The following is a 21,779-nucleotide window of genomic DNA, read 5'->3' on the forward strand; positions in this document are numbered from 1 at the left end:
TCCAGGTGAGATTTCCAGTGGAAAACCTAAAGCATTATTGTTAATCAAGGGGGTGAACTGTTCCAATGCCAATGCACAGGCAATGTGATCTAATTTTTAAACAATACTTTTCTATGACCCAATAAGACTGCTTATTCTTAAGCCGTGATTAAAAATGAATGGATTTTTTTTTTCAATTTTTGTGAGATTAAATTTTTTTTCTTTTTAATTTTGTGACAAAACTATTTAAAATACATGTTTAAAAAAATCAATCCCTGAGAAATCATTGGCATGTGTTGTTTGAGTTGGGGATAGGGGTGCGGGGTGGTAATTGGGGCTGTCCTAGAACACGTGGCTAGGTTTACATTAAGCAAAATAGTCTGTAGGTACTTAAATCTCCATTTTAATTCTAGAGATAAATTCAAGGAATTTCTTGCTCACGTGAAATGACACACACACACACACACACACATATTCACTGACACACAATATGGTTTTTGTGTGAACCTAGCCATACTATATTTTGAAAGTTGTACAGTTACACACTGATTGGTTAACTCTAGCAAAGGTAGAGATATTAGTTAAAATTTTCTGGTTTTTGTCTATTTGCATTATATTAATATTGTATAGCTCTGTCCTTGTTTGCATCTGAACCTCTCTTTCTGTAACATGCTCAGTGGTTTAGGAATGTTTGAATTTTATAAACAATATTAATCCTAGAGATACACATAGATATAAGATACAGCAGCAGTTTATAACTTAGACTTGACATGTTATGATAAATTAAAAACATTAAGTTGCTGTTGATTTTGTCATGTAAGTGAAAATTATGTACAGGATAACAAATTCTAGAATTTGAATGATAGACTCTAGCTCGTTTTTAGATTTTTTTTTCTTTTATTTTACATATGTTAAAATCTGTTTGTTTATGCAAGGTGTTAAAAAAGAGAATGTCAGAATATAAAGCTTCACTTTATATACATTGAAAAAATAGATAACAAGATCACTTTGTCAGCATTCCACTAGCCACAATAATTTGCATGTTTTATAAATTAACCATAATGCCTAATGCGACCCTAATGCATTATAGATGCTAGCATCTATTTGGTGTAGTTCATCCAGAATAATTTTTTTATATAATTCATTCAAACATACTAGTTTCCTTTTTTTTTCTCTCTTTTAGACATACAGTTTAGGAATGTAAAAATTTCCTTTATGTCAGGAAGCTCTACAAATATATTAATCAAAATGCAGCTAAAATTTGAGGGCAACAATTGATTGTTTGCACTTTACATCTATGCTTTTGTCAAAAACTATGAAATTAATTCAAAGTAATATATAAAATCTGGAAATAGTCCAAAAAATTGTGATATGCAAATGCATGTTATTTCATATAAATATAAGAACAGTTCATTGTAGTGAAATCTAACATGTGTAGAAACAAACTTTTTAAAGAGGAGATTGTACATCATGATACTTAAAGTATACAATACCCTGGAGGTATTTTTGTAATAAAAATATTGAACATAGAGTAAAGAGGGTGCAGTTTTTAGTGATACATAAACCTGCAGTATTGAGCAAAGTATGTGGTTAATGGCACATCATATTATCCCAGTCTGTTGTTATTATTATTATTATTATTATTATTATTATTATCATTATTATTATTTTGGTAGCATTCTTAGGTTTTTGTGTGTAAAATTAATATAGTATAAATGCTACATTTTCTGTATTACAAAGTTTGTCAAGACCATGTTAGGTAAGAGAACTTAAAATATTTAGAGATCTGTGTATGAAGTAAATTATTTGTACAGGCTTATTAGTTCCAAAAGCCACAATCAGGGATTTAAGAACAAAAAAGCTATTGATTTCAATAAAACACTGGAATGGAAAATATGACTTTCCTGAAAATCAGACCTGCAAAACGAAAACCACTGACATAAGAAGAATTTCATTTGAAAACTTCAAATAATCTATTTTTAGATGTATTTTTGTACTCGTGCACTCTTTTGGCACTTATTAAACAGAGCAAAAATCAGACATAAACAAAAGAGGATCCACCAATCCCTTATTGTGGCATTAAAACGGGGGCTTTGCTTTAGTTGTTATGACTCATTTATAAAAATAACATCTGCAGAGCCTGATGAATAGCTATATGTGATAAGTAGGGGGCAAATAGCCCCCATTTTAAAGAACAAATAGCCTCATACAGAACTGGAGCATTTATTGCTACTTGCTGTGGTTAGAATGTAGCATAATGAACACAGTGTTATATTTTAGCTCAAGTCTATGTTGTTTATGTTGATAGTGAAAGGTTTTTATGTAGGTTTTCTTTAAATGGACCAGATTGAGTGGTAGAATTGTGTGTGTACCTAATTTGTGAAATGTACTGCAGCACCTAACAATTAAAAAAAAAAGTAGAAGATAAAGTACCCCCTAAAATATTCCTCAAGATTCATCATTAAACAAAGACGTATACTTGAACATTCTTTTGTAGTGGCCATTTTTCGATATTGGCTCATAGTAGCCCGTGGCATATTTTCCTTTGGGTTTTCCATTAGCTCCAGTTATCTGTCTTTATTTGTCCTTGTATGACTTTATTCACAGACAGCACATTTATATAGGCATGTACAAGTTCAATATGAAGATGCATTGACATGATATTGATTATTACTTTCATATTTATTTAGATGTCTTCAACCTGTTTCCTAGAACTGAATTTTTCCTCAGATCTAAATAAGGCATAGTTTATAAACAAGCTACCATTTATTCTAAAGGTTGGTTTATTCTAAGCATTGGTCTAATAATGACAGACTCAGACACTGGGGAAGAAACTGTAGTACAAGGAGGTCAGGAGAACAGAAGCCTCAGGATGCTTTATGTATTTCAGGCAACAACAAATGGAAAACATGAGAGGCCAGTTAGCTCAACTCGTCTGACGTGAGAAGCAGGTGCTAGTGTTAACACTGACCCCGCAATTCTGACCTCAACCTCCCTGCCCTTCTATGTAAAGGATTCCTTTACAGTGCTGTATGCATGTGACTTTGCAGAGTGCTGAGAATCAGTGTTTCATTTTTAGATGTGTCAAAAGCCATCTACTTTTGTTTCTGTTAGCATTAAAAATGGATCTTTATTAAGAAAATTGACATTCTTGAAGATAAACATTGCCAATAATACCCTTGACTATCTTAAAAATATGTTCAACTAAGTGCTTACCAACACATTAAACTTGGAGCTTCTCTTGCTACTGGTTAAAACAGGTTTTAAAATACACATAAAACATATCAGAATCCATGTTGTTTCTAGTACAGGACACTTGAAGAAAAAAGAGCACTTTTTATAACTACCTAGGACTATAAAGACTATAACAAAGACTAAGTAGCCTCACTGAAAAGTCTCCCATTTAATTGCTTAAGTGAAGGTATATGGATTGAAGATGTATTTAGAGTTCAGGCACATGGACATTTTCATCAATAGAGAACATCAGTGGGGAGGTATTCAAATTCCTCAGTGTGATTAGAAGCTAAACATAATAGGGTGCTTTGGATTTCTTTATTCAACTAACTCTGCTTTTCTCACTCTTAAATTATTTTACAGAATGTATTTTCTTTTAACTATATTTTTTAAGTGTGCATTTGCACACCAGACCTTAAACAGACTTTAAAATAGACCAGAGGTCTGTTTTCCAGTCTGTTCACAACTCAGCACAGTTTAGCTTTTCTCTTGCTTTGCATCTAACTCACCTAACTCACCAACATTGTTACCTAGTTATTGTAGGTAATGGGTTTAATTAGGTATATAAGTAACATCTTTCAGTGTGATGTGAAAATCACTAGAACAATTTTTTTTCCCATAACTAATAACTTAATAGCTAATAGCTTATTTTTCCATAACCTAAAATTTTGCAGTTTGCACAATTTTAACTCCTGTTGCATTCCACCACTAGAGACTGTTTTCGGGTTGATCTGTAGTATCTGTCCTCCTGTGGATCAAAACATGATTCTCCTAGACTATGAAAAATTCCCATTATTATTCTCAAGCACTGGTAACAAACTACACAGTTTTGTCTGAAATGTAAGAAAACCTCTTCTCTTGCACTTCAGTATCAGTGGAAGGACAGCAAGAGGGGATGGTAAATACTGATCAGGCATTTTGTGTGTGTGTGTGTGTGTGTGTGTATGCAGAAGTAAGGTTGGAGGGTGAAAGAGGTTGGGGTGGGTGAGAGTGTTTAATGGGCTGAGCTGGCCCAGCTGGCCTTGGTTTTTCCTAGGCAACCATGCCAGTCACATAACATGGAGGAAGAGGAAGAATAGAGACCAGAGACTTTCTAGGCTAAAAGTGAGTTATGTAAAAACAAACAAACAAACAAACAAAAAAAGACTTTCTCCAAATCACCAAATTCCCATACCATCCGCGTCTGTATTTTTACTATTTGCCCCACACATACACACAGGATGGCAGCAGAAAACAAATGAGTGTCTTAAAGTCTTAAAGAGACCCAAAGCATATATTAGCAGAAGTTGTAAAAATTCTACCTAAATCCACCAAAACAAACACAAATGAATGTGCATTTATATTATTTAGCATATACATTAACACTACTCCACACCATCCTCATAGCAAAATACCTGCAGTCACGACACAGCTCTTCTGTCTCCCTGTATTCTGCTATGGAACAGACAGATGGGCAGTGGGGGATGGGAGAAATAGGGGGAGGACAGTGACAGATTCAAGCTAAAAAGAAATGCTTTTGGTCTAAAGACACATGAGAGCAATTAACATCACTTAGAGACATCTGGAATGCAACCATATTAAAAGCCAATATTAATGTTAAGCTCTACTACATTTTCACTGAGAGTTCATGAGGCCAGAATCCTTAATAAATCAGTGGTGGGATTAGAGGATAAATCAGAGTTAGTTTTATTTTGTTTTAAAAGCCAAACTGTGAATTGTGCTTAGGTACAGATTGTTTTTTAACCTTTATATAAAGAGACTGCACTCTTTTTTGGTTGCTGATACAATGAAACATTATTTCTTAAAGATCAATAGCTTGCAACACACACTGATTGAACAGGACGTAGATGACCTTGACATTCTCAAATGTTGATTGTCTGAGTGGTGAGAGTTGGTGTTGTGGACCTGAGGGCACATACAGCAGAGGGATCAGGCATGGAATGTGTATGCCCATGTCTTGAATATGTTATAAATATATGTTTTGTAACTCATTCACTCAAACAGAATATCCTCCACAAGGGGGGGCCACAGGATTTGACAAAAGCACATACACGCACGGAGCACTTTATTAGGAACACTATACTAATACTGTGCCCTTTGCTCTCAAAACAGCCTCAATTCTTCATGGCATGGGTTCCACAAGATGTTGGAAACATTCCTTTGAGATTCTGGTCCATGCTGACATGATTAATATAGTATGACATGATCATGTAATTCTTGCAGATTTTTCAGGTGCACTTTAATGCCGCGAATCTCCCGTTTCACCACATCCCAACGGTGTTCTAGTGGAATCAGATCCGGTGACTGGGTAGGTTACTGAAGAACACTGAAATCATTGTCGTGTTCATGAAACCAGTTTGAGATGACTTTTGCTTTGTGACATGGTGCGTTATCATGCTGGAAGTAGCCATTAGAAGATGGGTAAATTATGGTCATGAAGGGAGGCACCATTCTGAGTAAACTCTAGAGACTGTTGTGCATGAAAAACTTATGATATCAGCAGTTATAGGAAACACTCAAACCTTACCTAACGAATAAAACATTACAGGAAATTAATCAAAGATAAGGTGGTATGATGTGACCTGGCACACAACCAACCCTGGAGTTGATCATTTTTAAATAAAAGCACATCCTAATGACTTTTATTCATTTTATTCCTCTTGTACCACAGCAATTTCCCCAACAGTAAGTCATACATTTTATCTGTTTACAGTTACATTTAATGCTGTGAACTGTCTACAAAATAAAATAGCATAACTTTAACAGCAATAAACAACCGTTCCCTCACCAGTCTCACTTTTTTTCTCTATCCTGAGGTTAATATGACAAAAAAAAATGCAGCTTGTCTTGTTACCAAGATACCAAACAAAGCCTTCTGTCTTGAAGATTTTCCTGTAAACGGAAAACTTAAAGTTACAGATTACCTCTGACTTTTACAAAGTCCTGACACTGACACATTCAAAAGTGTTAAACAAACATCTCACAGAAAATTTCACCATATCAAAAATTTGTTTTTTAAATTTGTTTATATGTAGCGGCATCCATACAAGTCACTGTAAATTGATATTACAGAAATAAAAATTGTAAAAATGTGCACATTAGTTTTAACTTGTGACTTGCCTGACAGACAGAACTACAGTCCAAGCCCTGATGTTATAGATTGGGCTGTCCTGAAGATTTTCCAAAAACAGCACTTTCTGAAGTGTTTCTTATTTTTTTTTAAAGAACAACATGCCATACCTTTTATGTTATAGTTATTTTTAATGTTGTGGAATGTCCACATCCAGCACAAATTGATGACAAGTGAACCTGTTTCAATACTGCTTTCACTAATCAGAAATCTCTATACCAAAATCCGATTACCAAGTTTTGTACAGTTCAGCTAGTCTTTGGTGGTTTATTTCCTAAATAACAGAGTATATGTTGGAGTCTAAGCCTTATTAACAACAAATATATGTTGTTACAACAACAGATATATGTTTTACAGATATATGTACTGGCAGTATAGTATAGATGCAGAGTTCTGCTAGTTTCACTTTCATTACCAGTGGAATAACCTATTTATTTGAAACATCTCAACCAAAATATATATATTTTATGTATAAATAGATGAAATGGCATCTGGTTTAATGTGAAATTTGATAATAAGACAGTTCCTATCTGTATTTTTGCATCATCATTAATACACAATGAATACTACTTATACTGTGCAACCATTAAATATACTGTATGTACATGGGTGGATTGTATAGTTCATATAGTTGCCACCTTATGGCAAAAGAGATTATAATGCAAACACTTTGTAAAAATAAAGCTAAATTCTTTTAATTTATTAACTTTTAAAGAATGTTTTTGAATTGTTGAATTCAGTGATACACTCCAAACACCACAGCAACGTACTAATTTATATATCTGTTAAAGTCACCCAAAACCTGGTTTTCAGACCATATTAAGTTAAATGAGAAACAGTGAGGTAAGGTTAGTTTACTCATGGAATTTGGTTATTTAGATATTAGCATGCTAAACTAGGGGAGAGGCATTTTCCTGATCAGCTCAAACAGCCTCTTATTTGAAATCAGTGTTTTCTGGCCTGTTTTTGTGCACACACAAATGTAAAGACTTGGGAGGGTAGTTTCGGTTATTGAAATATCCATAAATGGCCCTTTTCTCAAGTTCTTTCTCAGGGATTCTTTCAGTTGTCATTTTGGGTTAGTGCTAAGTTTGTTACTTAGTGTTCAATACAAAGGTGTCTCTAACCTCGCTTGAGTTTCACACATTTGCACCGTATGTTGATTGCAGCCATGGGCTAATCATTAGTATCTTTCAATCATACACATTTCATGTTATGTATGTAAAGTCTATGATTCTAAATGATGCATAAAATTGAGAACTGAACATAAGGAACAATAAAGAAGTACAGATTTCACATTTCACTCAGTATATAATCATAAAAAAGTCACAATTATTTTATACTGAGCAGTAGGTTCCTCTGCCACCAAAAAAAAACAACAAAAAAAAAAACCCAAAAACAAAACACACACACAAAAACAAGCACATGGTGCACACCACAGAACATTTATTTTCCTTACATCTTCTTAAATTCCCAGTGTTAAGCTGAAAATGATAGATCCTCACACACTAAGTATGGCAGAGGTTTTTTGCATGTACTTTTGTGGTAAGACCTAAGCTTTATGGAAACTCCCACATGTTAAAGAGCACTTGCCATCACTTCCTTCCTCTGAAGACCTGCTGAATTATGTGTGAGCTGACAGTGGAAAATAAGCACAACTGAAAAAAAGATTGGCAGAGCAAGATTTTGATCAGTCGCCAACTTTATAAGATTGTTATTTGCACGCAAGTTCTTTCTTCTACTCTCTTACATGTCCACAGTAAGTTCATAGCAAAGTGGAACAGAAAGAAAAGAGGAAACGGCCTGATATTGTTTGTGTAAAAGAGCAGCCATGAGTAAGAATTCTCTCTGTGTGTTTTTCATCGTTTCCTTCCTGCAAACAGGTACGTGCTAATGCCTAAAGTGTATATGAGACATATAGTGTAGAATGTATGTACAGCATTATGAGGATATCCGATACTTAATATTCTTCATATTGTCTTTGGTCTGTATTTACATCAATTTATCTTCTGTAACTAGAATATATAGTTTGAACTAAAACCTTACTTTAAGGCAGATAGCCTTGCTGTGAGGTAATTTTGGCAATTATAGTCAAATGAAATGCCAACTAAATCAAATGATATAAAATTGTGGAATACAGTGGCATTTATCACAGGCATAATGATACCTTTCAGTTAAGGATATTACTTATCTTTAAGGACAGCTTTGCGATTTTTTTTTTTTTTTAACTGACAGCCTGCATTTTCATTTTTAAAAATCAACATTTTTTTAAAGGATTCAGTGCGCAGGAGGAAACTGGGAACTAACTGATGGGTGGGAATAGCTAAATTGGGGAAAAATTCACAAAAAATCTCAAAGAAGTGTGCAGTTTGAAGAAGTATATGATTAGACATAGAGTCATTGGTATTTCACAATAATGAAAATGCAATATATTTTTCAATTACTTCTTGTGAGAATATGCAAAGATAACTGAATGGATGTGCTTAACATTAAATGTTATATTAATTAAAGATAAGATTGTGTTAAAATAATTCATATTATAAATAAGTCATACTAGGATGTCCACAAGGGGCAGACATCATTTTAAATTAAAATTAATATAAAGTAAAAGTAAAGTCGAAATATATTTAAAAACAAACAAACAAGTAAATACATTTTTCACAGATTAATGTATAAAAAGTGCTCAGTGACTGCTGAGGATTCTCCTAACAGAATTTGGATATGGTCTGATCACTTATCACACAGGAAATCACACATACACAACACAATCTCAGAGGCTGCTTTGTGTTCACTGATGGGTACAATGCTTTACATATAAAATAATGTCTTACATTATTTAAAGCATTAGTTAACATGCACAAACTATGCACATCACCATTAATAGACCATAAGTAATTAGACCATTAACAGTAACTACCACTTTTATTAATTGTTTTTTAAATAATAAACAAGCCAAATAATAAACAAGCCAAATAATCAACACCTGTATAATTTATTATTCATCTTCATCTATTAGTAAAATTAAGGTGACAATGACCTATATAAAGCAACACCTTGATTAACAAATGATTGTTTTGCGGCAAAATTCAGAACTAAGAGAAGTTGTCAGCATTTAGTAACATGCAGATGATTTAATTTTTGCTAATATACGTATGTTAACTTTTTAAATAATGTTAGTTAAGGCAACCTTTATGTGAAGTGTTACTACAATCAGCGACATTATTGTTTACTATTTTGAGCACATAAAGTTTACCTATAGTGACAACGTAAAAGAAAGTAGCTGCTTAGTTTTCAGAATTTATGGTCCTGAAGGAAAAATGTACAACAAAACAAAAAAAGGCTCCAAGTATTGCTGAGCGATTGTAATGAATGCAGAACTAAACTTCGGACCAAGAAACTCAGCACATGTGAGCACTTAATCAGTAAAATATTTGCCATAGAGCTGGCTAAATCTAGTTAGAGAATGCATGCACAGATCAAATGCCAACAATGTCTGCAATGTCAGAAGAATCATGAGATTACAGTACAGATTGTACTATTAGATATGCAGTTGAACATAGAAATACTTTAGACATGCAGTCAACCTGCACATGTCCAACTGCTTCAGTTAACTGCTGAAAAAACACCAAAAAAATCAGTAAATAGAATACATTTACTTCCAGTCAAAATAAATAATAAAAGAAACAGTAATTATCAAATATTAAATTTGATTCTAACAACTGGTTTATATACACAATATTAGAACATGATAAAGATATGTTATTATAAATGATTATAAAGATATATTATTAGTTTAATAGTTATATATCTGTATATCTTTGCCATAAAATAGAAAGACAGTTTTCTAGTCCAGATCTAACAAAATGGCAGCATAAACTATTTCTCTTTTCTGTCTCTACAGGCATCTCCAACAGCAGGATATCCATCAGTCTCAGTCAGGGGGGAGATTACATAATTTTGACCTGTGCCCTAGCTGGAAATGAAAGTCTAACTCAAGTCAACTGGGAGATGGTGCAAGGTTCTAATCACACCAAACTAGGAATCTTCCATCCTAGTCAAGGCATCCACATCTTCTCTGAGCACTCTGGCAAAATAAAGATTCAGGGGAAACAAACCCCTCTGGCAGCCTCAGACCTTTCTTTGCAGAAAGAAGCACTAAATGAGAGTGGACTAATCTGTTGTCAGTTCATTACCTTTCCATCAGGCAGTCTGAAGCAATGTACTGACATCAGCGATGCAGTCATAAGTATAATGATTTTTACACACCGTCCATCTTAATTAGTCTAATTAGTCTCATTGCTATTCACAACAAATATTTACAGTTTGCATGTGTGTTTATGTGTACACCCACAACTTTCTAGGTGGGCCCATATCTCCAGCTGAACCCCATGGAGCAGAACGAAAGCAGGGTTTATTTGGGAAATTTGGAGCTTTGACAGTCGGATGCATTCTTTCTCTCTTATTTCTGGCCATTCCTATCTACACTTGCAAGAAGTGTTTCTGTAGGAGGTACAACTACAATTTACCAATAACATATTTATGTAATGATTTTTGCCAAACCTATACTTATCTTATATAATAATATGACAATTCAGTATTCAAATTCTAAAATGGCAACAATATACAGTGCTATGCAAAAGTCTAAGGCACCCTTTAAAAAATATCATAGATGATTATTTTATGACTTCTGCATTATTGAGTAAAGTAAAAAAAATTAGATTTTTATGTCAGTAAAGAAATTTTATTGTACGTATTATGTAATATTACATTTTCAGACAAAAAAAAAAATGCTAGCTCTCAGGGATTACCTGCAAAACAAATGCAAATTTGACAGTCATAGTCTCCAGAAGAACTGTGGCAGGTTCTCCAAGGTTTAGAGCTGGTTAGAAAAAACAGACAATTTTCATAGAAAACTGCATAAAGTGTACCTGAGACTGCTGATGCATTTTTAAAAAGCAAGGGGTGGTCACACCAAATATATTTATTTTTTATTTTACTACAGTTTACTATTCTTTATGGTAGATTTATGGTAGATTTTAAGTAGAAATGTTCAGTTTCATTATTTTTTTAAGGCATCTTTGATTTGTGCCATGTGCCTAAGACATTTGCAGTGCACACTATATATATGTATATATGTATATATATATATATATATATATATATATGTATGTATATATATATATATATATATATATATGTATGTATATATATATATATATATATATGTATGTATATATATATATGTATATATATATATATATATATATATATATATATATATATATATGAGAGAGAGAGAGAGGATATATTGTCTTTATTACGGAAACATTCTTTTCCTAGAAGACAAGTGCTTGAGATACAGCATGTATCTACAGACCCATCAACATTTATAGAGGTAAGACTTCAGTTCATCTAAAGATAAAATCAGCCAACATTACAATCCAGGTGTGCTACCCTACTGGATTTTACACATACTTTTTACTGTAACTGCATTCAAAAACTTTATTCAGAAATCATTACCTGTGTCGTGTTTTACTTCTGACCTTAGATGAAAGAACTTGCACTAGTGGTATCTGTATTTCCTGTTTTCTTTTTCTGTTACACAGGCACTGTGGTTGATGGTTGAGATTTACTAGCCACTGCCTAGCTCAGCATGTTCACACAGAGATAGATAACACTAACATTTTCCATTAAGTAATGGAAGAAGCCAATATGCAAATACTGTAATTATAGAGTAACAAGCTTAGCCTATGCTGTATGGTGTAAGCTTTAGATAACAAATAACTGATAAAAGCAAAAAAAAATAAAAAATGTCACACAATTAGGTGAGACATGTTCAAAATCTCAGATCAAGTATGTGACACTATATTACAGTGTAAAGCCTGCTCTATACCAAAAGTAGTCTAAAAATAAAAAGGAATGGTAGGCCTACCATGAACAGGCAGTTGTGTGCTTGTGGAAAATAGTTATTAAATGGCGTTAGTTGTGATATAGCTTCAGATTAATTTTTCAATACTGAATACTGCAATATAGAACATATAATATAAGCCTAATAACAATATACAAGGCACTCATTTTGTCTATATTGCTTTAGATGTACACAGAAGAGACACATGAAGTACATCATACACCCTCTCCCTCTGGCTTTGACCCCACAAAATTATACACAAAGATTAAAGAGGATCTATATTACGGCCGGCTATGGAAGGCCTACCAAGGAAGAGCACGAGTATCAACACAAGGGTGCCTGACTGGCTCAAGACAGATTTACCATTTAGGTGAGAATCCTCTACCACAAAGGGATCAGGAACACAGACCAAAAATCCCAGATGCAATGACAAGGTCATCATCAAAAAGCAGTATCTGAACATACTGTCACCCACTAGCTACTAGAAGCTACCACTAGCACAACTGAACATATTGTGAAAAGCATGTAATTGTACTATAAGGCAGTACTGCTTCTGAAGCTTACAATTAATTATTAGGTAGCCAAAGTCATAGGAAACACAGAATGTGGAGTCCTTTTCAAATTAAATACAGCCACTCTACAATGCAAAAACAGCATTCGAATTTCTGTGGTTTTGAATAGTGTTTCTTTTAAGAGATCTGTTTTCACTGGTGACAAAAAAAATCCGGCGTAAAAAAAAAAAGAAAGGAAAAAAAACTGCCAAATCAAATATGCAGACCAGTGATCTGCTGTGGCGACCCCTAATTGGAGCAGCCAAAAGAAGAACAACTGCAATCATATAGCCATCCTTTCTTCCAACCACTTATACACCATATAGAATTATCCATTTACTCCACTTATCTCATTTTAGCTCTTCTTTCTCAGTGAGTCTATTTTTTATACATCCTCAGTGCCTTTCCCCCTACAATTCTGTGGCATGGACTGGATGGGTTTCTGTTAGTTCACAGTTGTCACTGACAGGTTCTAAATAGTCATAGCAGCCACTCTTATAATGGTAGCTGCCACAGCACCAAATATGCTGCACTGCACAGTGGTAGTCACAATAGTATTCATAATGTCACAGTACAAGAATTTTAATGAGAGTTGTAAAGGCAGGTTGGACAGACAGCTCACCTCTGACTTGTGTTCTAGCTTGTGTTCTAGTTAATGTGATGTATTTTAGATATGTATGCAAGTGACTTTTTCTCCATAATCCATCATGCTAGGTGGCATGAGGGCACTGCCCTACTTGAGTCTCCTATGTGTATGCACCAAGGAGCAGGCCATTTCCTTTTATGGCATTTGACAGATGCCCTTATCCAGAGTGACTTACAGAAGTGCTTTGAAGTCTCTATCAATAAATACAACCTGATTCTGGTTCATTAGGTCATGGACTGAGAATACTATCAGTATAAAAAACTCTGTTGGGGTGGTAATATAATAAGAAAAGCATACAGACAACACAATATTTTTTAAATAATTTTTAAAAATAAAGTGCTAATTTAAGTACTTCATGAAGAGGTAGGTCTTTAATCGTTGTTTGAAGACTGCCAGTGACTCAGCTGTACGGACATCTAGGGGAAGTTTAGAGATGGTGGGACCAGTCAAGCAGTGCTAGAAGATTGGAGGGAGTGTGATGCAGTGCGAGGTGTGATAATTTCTTTAAGGTAGTTGGGTGCTGGTCCATTTCTTGCTTTTTAGGCAAGCATCAGTGTTTTAAATCTGATGTGGGCAACTACAGGAAGCCAATGGAGGGAACGTAGCAATGGGGTGGTGTGGGAGAACTTACAGTCAGGTCCATAAATATTGGGACATTGACACAATTCTAACATTTTAGGCTCTATACACCACCACAATGGATTTCAAATGAAATGAACAAGATGTGCTTTAACTGCAGACTGTCAGCTTTAATTTGAGGGTATTTACATCCAAATCAGGTGAACGGTGTAGGAATTACACATATGTGCCTCCCACTTGTTAAGGGACCAAAAGTAATGGGACAATTGGCTTCTCAGCTGTTCCATGGCCAGGTGTGTGTTATTCCCTCATTATCCCAATTACAATGAGCAGATAAAAGGTCCAGAGTTCATTTCAAGTGTGCTATTTGCATTTGGAATCTGTTGCTGTCAACTTTCAAGATGAGATCCAAAGAGCTGTCACTATCAGTGAAGCAAACCATCATTAGGCTGAAAAAACAAAACAAACCCATCAGAGAGATAGCAAAAACATTAGGCATGGCCAAAACAACTGTTTGGAACATTCTTAAAAAGAAGGAACGCACCGGTGAGCTCAGCAACACCAAAAGACCCGGAAGACCACGGAAAACAACTGTGGTGGAAGAATTCTTTCCCTGGTGAAGAAAACACCCTTCACAACAGTTGGCCAGATCAAGAACACTCTCCAGTGTGTCAAAGTCAACAATCAAGAGAAGACTGCACCAGAGTGAATACAGAGGGTTCACCACAAGATGTAAACCATTGGTGAGCCTCAAAAACAGGAAGGCCAGATTAGAGTTTGCCAAACGACATCTAAAAAAGCCTTCACAGTTCTGGAACAACATCCTATGGACAGATGAGACCAAGATCAACTTGTACCAGAGTGATGGGAAGAGAAGAGTATGGAGAAGGAACAGAACTGCTCATGATCCTAAGCATACCACCTCGTCAGTGAAGCATGGTGGTGGTAGTGTCATGGCGTGGGCATGTATGGCTGCCAATGGAACTGGTTCTCTTGTATTTATTGATGATGTGACTGCTGACAAAAGCAGCAGGATAAATTCTGAAGTGTTTCGGGCAATATTATCTGCTCATATTCAGCCAAATGCTTCAGAACTCATTGGACGGCGCTTCACAGTGCAGATGGACAATGACCCAAAGCATACTGCAACCAAAGAGTTTTTGAAGGGAAAGAAGTGGACTGTTATGCAATGGCCAAGTCAATCACCTGACCTGAATCCGATTGAGCATGCATTTCACTTGCTGAAGACAAAACTGAAGGGAAAATGCCCCAAGAACAAGCAGGAACTGAAGACAGTTGCAGTAGAGGCCTGGCAGAGCATCACCAGGGATGAAACCCAGCATCTGGTGATGTCTATGCGTTCCAGACATCGGGCTGTAATTGACTGCAAAGGATTTGCAACCAAGTATTAAAAAGTGAAAGTTTGATTTATGATTATTATTCTGTCCCATTACTTTTGGTCCCTTAACAAGTGGGAGGCACATATGCAAACTGTTGTAATTCCTACAATGTCCCAATATTTATGGACCTGACTGTAGGAAGGTGGAAAACAAGTCATGCAGCCGCAGTCTTGATCAGTTGCAGAGGTTGAATGGGGCTTAGAGGAAGATCTGCCAGGAGTGAGTTGCAATAGTCTAGTCTTGAAATGACAAGGGACTGATCAAGAACCTGAGTTGCCTGTGTGGTTAGAGCCGCACGAATCCTTCTGATGTTGTTAAGGAGAAATCGGCATGAGCGTGTCAGATTATCATTGTGAGAAGAAAAGAACAGGTGATTGTCCATGGTCACCCCAAGGTTGTGTGCAGTGACAGAAGGTCCAGGGAGATCACAATATCCTGACGGGGGATGAATCACCTGGGATGAAGAGCAATTCAGTTTTCCTGGAATTAAGTTTCAGCTGCCATTTATGATGAGATGTCTGCCAGACATGTTGAGACCTGAGCAGAAACATGAGTTTGAGGGAGGGAAGGAGTCGATGAGTTGAGTGTCATCGACATAGCAGTGGTATGAAAACCCATGAGGATATGACCTCACCAATCAAGTTTAGAAGGAGACCAGAAGAGGACCAAGTACTGAGCCTTGTGGAACACCAGTGGAGAGTCTGCGTGGAGCAGATGTGGATCCCCTCCACTGGGGGGACATCACCCACCTTGCACACATTATGGTGTTTGGTGAGGTACTGTCTTCTGTTGAGGATGTTAGGACTGGTGATGGCAGTTATAGCAGTAATTTTCCTAGAGGAGCCTAGCTTGCTGGAACCACAAGGCTTTCTAACAGAAGGTGAGTTTGGGAATGGTGTCCCATTCAATGATTTATTAACAGGTGAGGAAGCCATGTGTTGCCACTGTGTGACCCCAGGTGTAATATCAGAACACATCAACCAGCTAGAATTGAGAGCTGTGCATTATCTTCAACAACAAAAATGGGTCTGGGCCATTTCCTGCTAGCTAGGTGGTGCTGACTAGCTAAAATAGCTGTGGCAGCCACTCAAAATGTTATGGGATATAGGAAAGGTTAGGTAAGGCACAGATGGACCTCTTTGCCAATGCCAAGTTAATGCATTTGTGATTGTTGTTCTCACTGTCAAATGGACAGCTGATACAGGATGCACTGGCCCATGACTGGCCTCACAATCTACTATACACCTTTCCTCCTCTACCACTGATTCTTCCCAAATTACACAGAAGTTAACAACTAGACCACAAAGTCCTGTTTGTGGCCTTCAGATGAGCAGCAAGACCTTGCACTAAAAGTGGGCTTTGAATAGAAAAAATATCTTAACCTTTGTTGGACAGTGCGTTCTTTGCTTGCCCTGTCTGGATGCACGACTTCTCCATATGATGATTCTGAGATCTCTCAAAGGGGTGGAGCCATAACTGCCAGTAACCAACTGCCAGTCACTGAAACGGTAATGCACATGACTCATCTCAAACTTAAACTTATCAATGCCAGTTGGAAATACTTGGAGCTGCAGTAGTGGTTAGTATCCAAAACATTTTTTACACACTAGTATGTCTTAGTTTATCTTTGTAATTTGTAAATATTGTAAATAAATTGTAAGTATAAAGTCCTGTTTAAAATTTGTTGTTTATAAGTCTAGCTACTTTGTTAGCTAGCTAACAAACAAAAGTTAGCTGCTTTGTGGCACAAATTAAAAGACACTGGTAATGTTGTTGACCTGATTTTAGAAAAGCCTTTTGACGCTCAAACTTATGAGGAGAGCATGAAAATTAAACAAGAAAGCAGACATCCAAATTGTAATTCAAAAATCAGGGAGCACTTTTGGTAGAGTAAAAATGATTGGCTGATTGGCAGTGCTGTAGTGATTCTCACTGGAGGTTAGGAGGGGTGAAAAAAATGCTAGTTAGAATGTATCTGTCATTATATAAACCACAGATAATCTCCAGGGTTCCTTGTCATTTGGAACTGACACTGAGAACTCAGTAAGGTTCAGGTTCCAGGGAAAATAATTCAAAATAATGCATCATATGGCACTTTGTAACTTTGTTGAAAAGTTTCAGTGTTTGCACGTGCACTAGAAGGAATTATTGGCCCTGGGGTTCACACAATTATAGTTACTTATGTAGCTAGCAGTTTACTATGTTTTTGTTCTATATGTCTGAATGTTGAATGTCTTCATGCTGAATCATCACTTGAGATTCTCAACTCATATTAATATTTGATGCTTACATGAAGTATACCTGGTTGTATGTTCCAAAATACAATGATAAGTTTTATATATGATGTTTTATATAATAATTTAACTCTACGTGAAAGTCTTTATGTAATTTACTTTAAAATACTTTGTAATTTAATGTAATTCTAATTTCTAATTTGTTAGATCAGTTATTCTTGTTATGTATATGAAAATAATAAATTTCTTTTGCAGTAAAGACTTGATTAATATTGATCGATCTACTTTTTGTTTAGCATAACATCCAACATACACCTACAGTAGACATCATTAAATATTCAGTATTTTCTTGATTCGTCATAACAAAAAAATGTATACCTGTATGTGAAGAAGTGGGAAATGAAAGGGGTTAGGTTACAATCTCTAAATGATAATCCCTAATATAAATAAAGATTCTAATATTGATTAAAATCAGATGACTGGACATGATAGCAAACTGAACGATGTTGTGGTCGTAGGGATTGTGGGAAGGAGCCCGACTTCTGACCTGGTGTGTTGTGTTAGAAATCCAGCTAATGTAATAGGCTAACTATGAGCAGTTCCTCAACTTACTAGCAGCACTTTGCCACAGGGCTGCTAGTGGAATAAATGGCGGGGCACATGAAAATGTATGAGAGGAGATGCAGAATGAGGACCCTATCTGGCAGGGAAAATGTCTGATGTGACCTTAACCCAGATCCTGACAAACCGTTGTGTCTCCTCTCACTCTCCTGACTGTCCTGATTTATCCTGATGCTCTGCTTCTGCTTATTTTTGTTCTTCCTCACTAGAGCCCTAAATCTACATCTGTGTAGCAATGCTGTCCTGTCTAACAAAATGAGTTATTTCACCTGAAATATTGATATGATGCTGCTTTGTTCGCATTAATATTTATGATGCTTCTGTAATGGGTTCTGTTCAATGAAATATAGCCACTTCTGTGTGTCTGACAGTTATTTGATGCTACTCACAACTAGAAAATCTTGACATTTTAATGGAATAAAGAAATCACAAAGCTACAAACAAGGGATCTGGGCTATTCCAAGGTATTCTCACATGTAGATCAAAAAACTGTCTCCCTTCCCACACCCCATTGCCACCTCACTTCCTGTTTAAAATGGTTGCCCACAGGAAGTAGCAAAGGCAGGTGCAATACCTATCATCCACCCCCGGGGGAACACAGAATACAGAAACATGTATTGAAACAGACACTGAAACAAATCTTATAATGGAAAGATTGATACACTATCCAATAATTTCATATATATAACTTTATGGCTCCTAGAGCCCAGCCTCATTAATTGCCATAATGTCCATTACAGTAATTAAATTAAATTCAATTCAATTTTATTTGTATAGCGCTTTTAACAATGAACATTGTGTCAAAGCAGCTTTACAGAACATAAGAAACAAAAAGCAAACAGAATTATCCCTAGTGAGCAAGCCTGAGGCGACTGAGGCGACTGTGACAAGGAAAAACTCCCTTAGATGATATGAGGAAGAAACCTTGAGAGGAACCAGACTCAAAAGGGAACCCATCCTCATTTGGGTGACACTGGAGAGTGTGATATGAACAATGTCCTTTCTGTATTTATTTATAGTCATGTAGGTTGTTGTCTTCCTCAAAGTCCTCAAAGTCCACATAGGGTTGGCAGCGTTGCTTTGAACACCCAAATCCTCATGAGGCAGAAACCGGCTGGAGCAGGTCCATCTCTGGATGCCTCGTGATCCTCATAGGGTTGGCCTCGTCTACTGGAGCTGGCACAATCTCTGTGTGCCTCGGGGATAAGTAGAAGAAGGGAAACAAGTGGAAAAGGAATTAGCGTAGCTGCTGTTCAAATATTAGTAAGCCCTAAGTCATAATTTGCAATTAATCAGATGTACTGAAGCACAAGGTTATGGTGTGTGTTAAGTGTATGCCTGGCTAAAGATATATGTCTTTAATCTACGTTTGAACTGGGAGACTGTGTCTGAGCCCCGAACACTGTCAGGAAGGCTATTCCAAAGTTTAGGAGCTAAATACGAAAACGCTCTACTTCGTTTTGTACACTTTGATATCCTGGGAACTACCAGAAGTCCGGAGTTTTGAGATCTTAAGGAGTGTGGTGGATTGTGACGTGTTAGAAGACTGGCTAGATACGTGGGAGCTAAACCATTTAGAGCCTTGTACGTAAGTAGTGCTAGTTTATAATCAATTCTAAACTTAACAGGTAGCCAGTGCAGGGATGATAATATTGGGGTTATGTGATCATCTTTTCTTGACCTAGTAAGAACTCTGGCGGCTGCATTCTGAACTAACTGTAGCTTGTTTATTGAAGATATATGAATATATTGAAGAGCCATGAAAATATATAGGCCAAAGTCCACTAAGATCCACAAAATACATAATCAATAGGAAACAATATCATAGAAATACAAAAAATGAACCGTCCCCAAAAATTTCAAAAATAGTCCAAAAATATGTTTAAAATAGCAAAATTGTCCATTGAGCTCATTAAAGTCACAAACCGATATAATTACTACTATGTAACCTCTTGAAGAAGACAGTTTATTGAATGATCTCTCCAGGATATTAGACTTTGTTTTCTGCATATGAATCTTCTCAGGGCCAGAATACAGGAGTCTGTATCCAATGAGTAGACCATTTCAAGATGGATGGCTCTGCTTACAAGATATGCAAACAACAGACCATATCTCTTTACCAAATTCTCTCTTCACTTCAAATGGACCAAAATAATCAGGACCTACAAAGGTAAATGGAGGTGAGTCACAGGATAGATGGCTTAAAGGAAAGTCTACCATTTCTGATTCATCACTGGGACATTCCAGTGTCTACAAAGTAGGCAGCTCCTGACCAACTTCCGAGCAGCAGAATTGGCATGAACTATCCAATATCTCTGGCGAAGTTTTGAGAGAATTTGATTTTTTCCCCAATGACTGGCAATTTGATTAATATGATTTAGTGTGGACTGATGACTATTCTTTGGCAAGATAAATAGATTTTTTAAATCTTCAGGCATAGCCATTTTATGCAGCCGCCAACCTACCCTCAAGATTCCATCCGTCGGAAGAGGGTCACGCTTACAAATATTGGTTTTCTTAACAGTATGTCCTTTCTTCAGAGAACTAATTTCACCTGGAAATGACTGCTGTTGGACAAAGCATAGTAATGCCTTCTCTGCATGTATAAGATCCTCCACAGAAAGTTTTGACTTGAATCATCCTGTTTTCAAGCTGACCCAAATTGTTAAATTTGGATTCTGTGAATAGATATGATAGAATAAAATGCTCATCCTTACACATTCTGCTCGATAGCAGAAGCACCTTTTTAAATTTCAAGATCCAGGAAGGAGATTTTTTTTGTTTATTCCATGAGGAGAAATACTCCTTGTTGACTGGGTCGTGGTCCCCCATTAGAGATGTAGAGAAAGCCATAGCCTCCTTTCTTACCTCTAGATTCAAGATTCAAAGCATTTATTGTCATGTGCACAGTAAGGAAACCAAGTTTCTCTGTACAATGAAATTCTTTCTTTGCTGTCCACATTGAATGCCAAGATAAACACAAACTATGTAGAAAATAAAAACAGACATACACATACATACAAACAAACATAATAAAGTGTAGCTATGTTGCAGAAGTAGAAATATAGATTATGTATATAGAAATATAGACTGTGTACATCTGTATGTGTGAGTGTGCACTGTTGACTTGTGTAAAACAATAGTACAGTAACATGTGCAATATTGACTTGTGCAAAACAATATTACAGTACATGTAGTAACAGTAATGTGTTCACATGTAGCAGTAAATGAAGTATATCTCTATGTGCAATATTGACTTATGTACAAAACAATAACAATACAAATACAAAAACAAAAACAATAGTACAGTAGCCTGTAGTAAATTGAGTACAACTACACAATATCAATAGCAGCTGTCACATTTGACAATGTGCAAATCGAAATGAAGCTTCTTGATAAGAATAGCAGCAGTAACATTTACAAATGTGCAAATTGAGCTGTAGCAGTTCAGTCCACCTATTCTATGAGATATGTGAGACTATCTGTGTCCACTTGCT

The 21,779-nt window shown here is 36.0% G+C and overlaps 1 protein-coding gene across 1 annotated transcript; it reads left to right on the top strand.

The window, feature by feature from the left end:
• Positions 1 to 2,747: 2,747 nt before the first annotated feature.
• Positions 2,748 to 17,921, top strand: si:ch211-196f2.6 (immunoglobulin domain-containing protein). The gene is made up of 5 exons (XM_026936067.3): positions 2,748 to 8,226; positions 10,245 to 10,589; positions 10,705 to 10,852; positions 11,684 to 11,738; positions 12,438 to 17,921. The coding sequence occupies exons 1-5, from the start codon at positions 8,175 to 8,177 to the stop codon at positions 12,708 to 12,710; spliced, it is 873 nt and encodes a 290-aa protein (XP_026791868.1). The 5' UTR covers positions 2,748 to 8,174; the 3' UTR covers positions 12,711 to 17,921.
• The last annotated feature ends 3,858 nt before the right edge of the window (positions 17,922 to 21,779 follow it).

This window comes from Pangasianodon hypophthalmus, chromosome 4 (assembly GCF_027358585.1).
Source record: "Pangasianodon hypophthalmus isolate fPanHyp1 chromosome 4, fPanHyp1.pri, whole genome shotgun sequence".
Lineage (NCBI taxonomy): Eukaryota > Metazoa > Chordata > Actinopteri > Siluriformes > Pangasiidae > Pangasianodon > Pangasianodon hypophthalmus.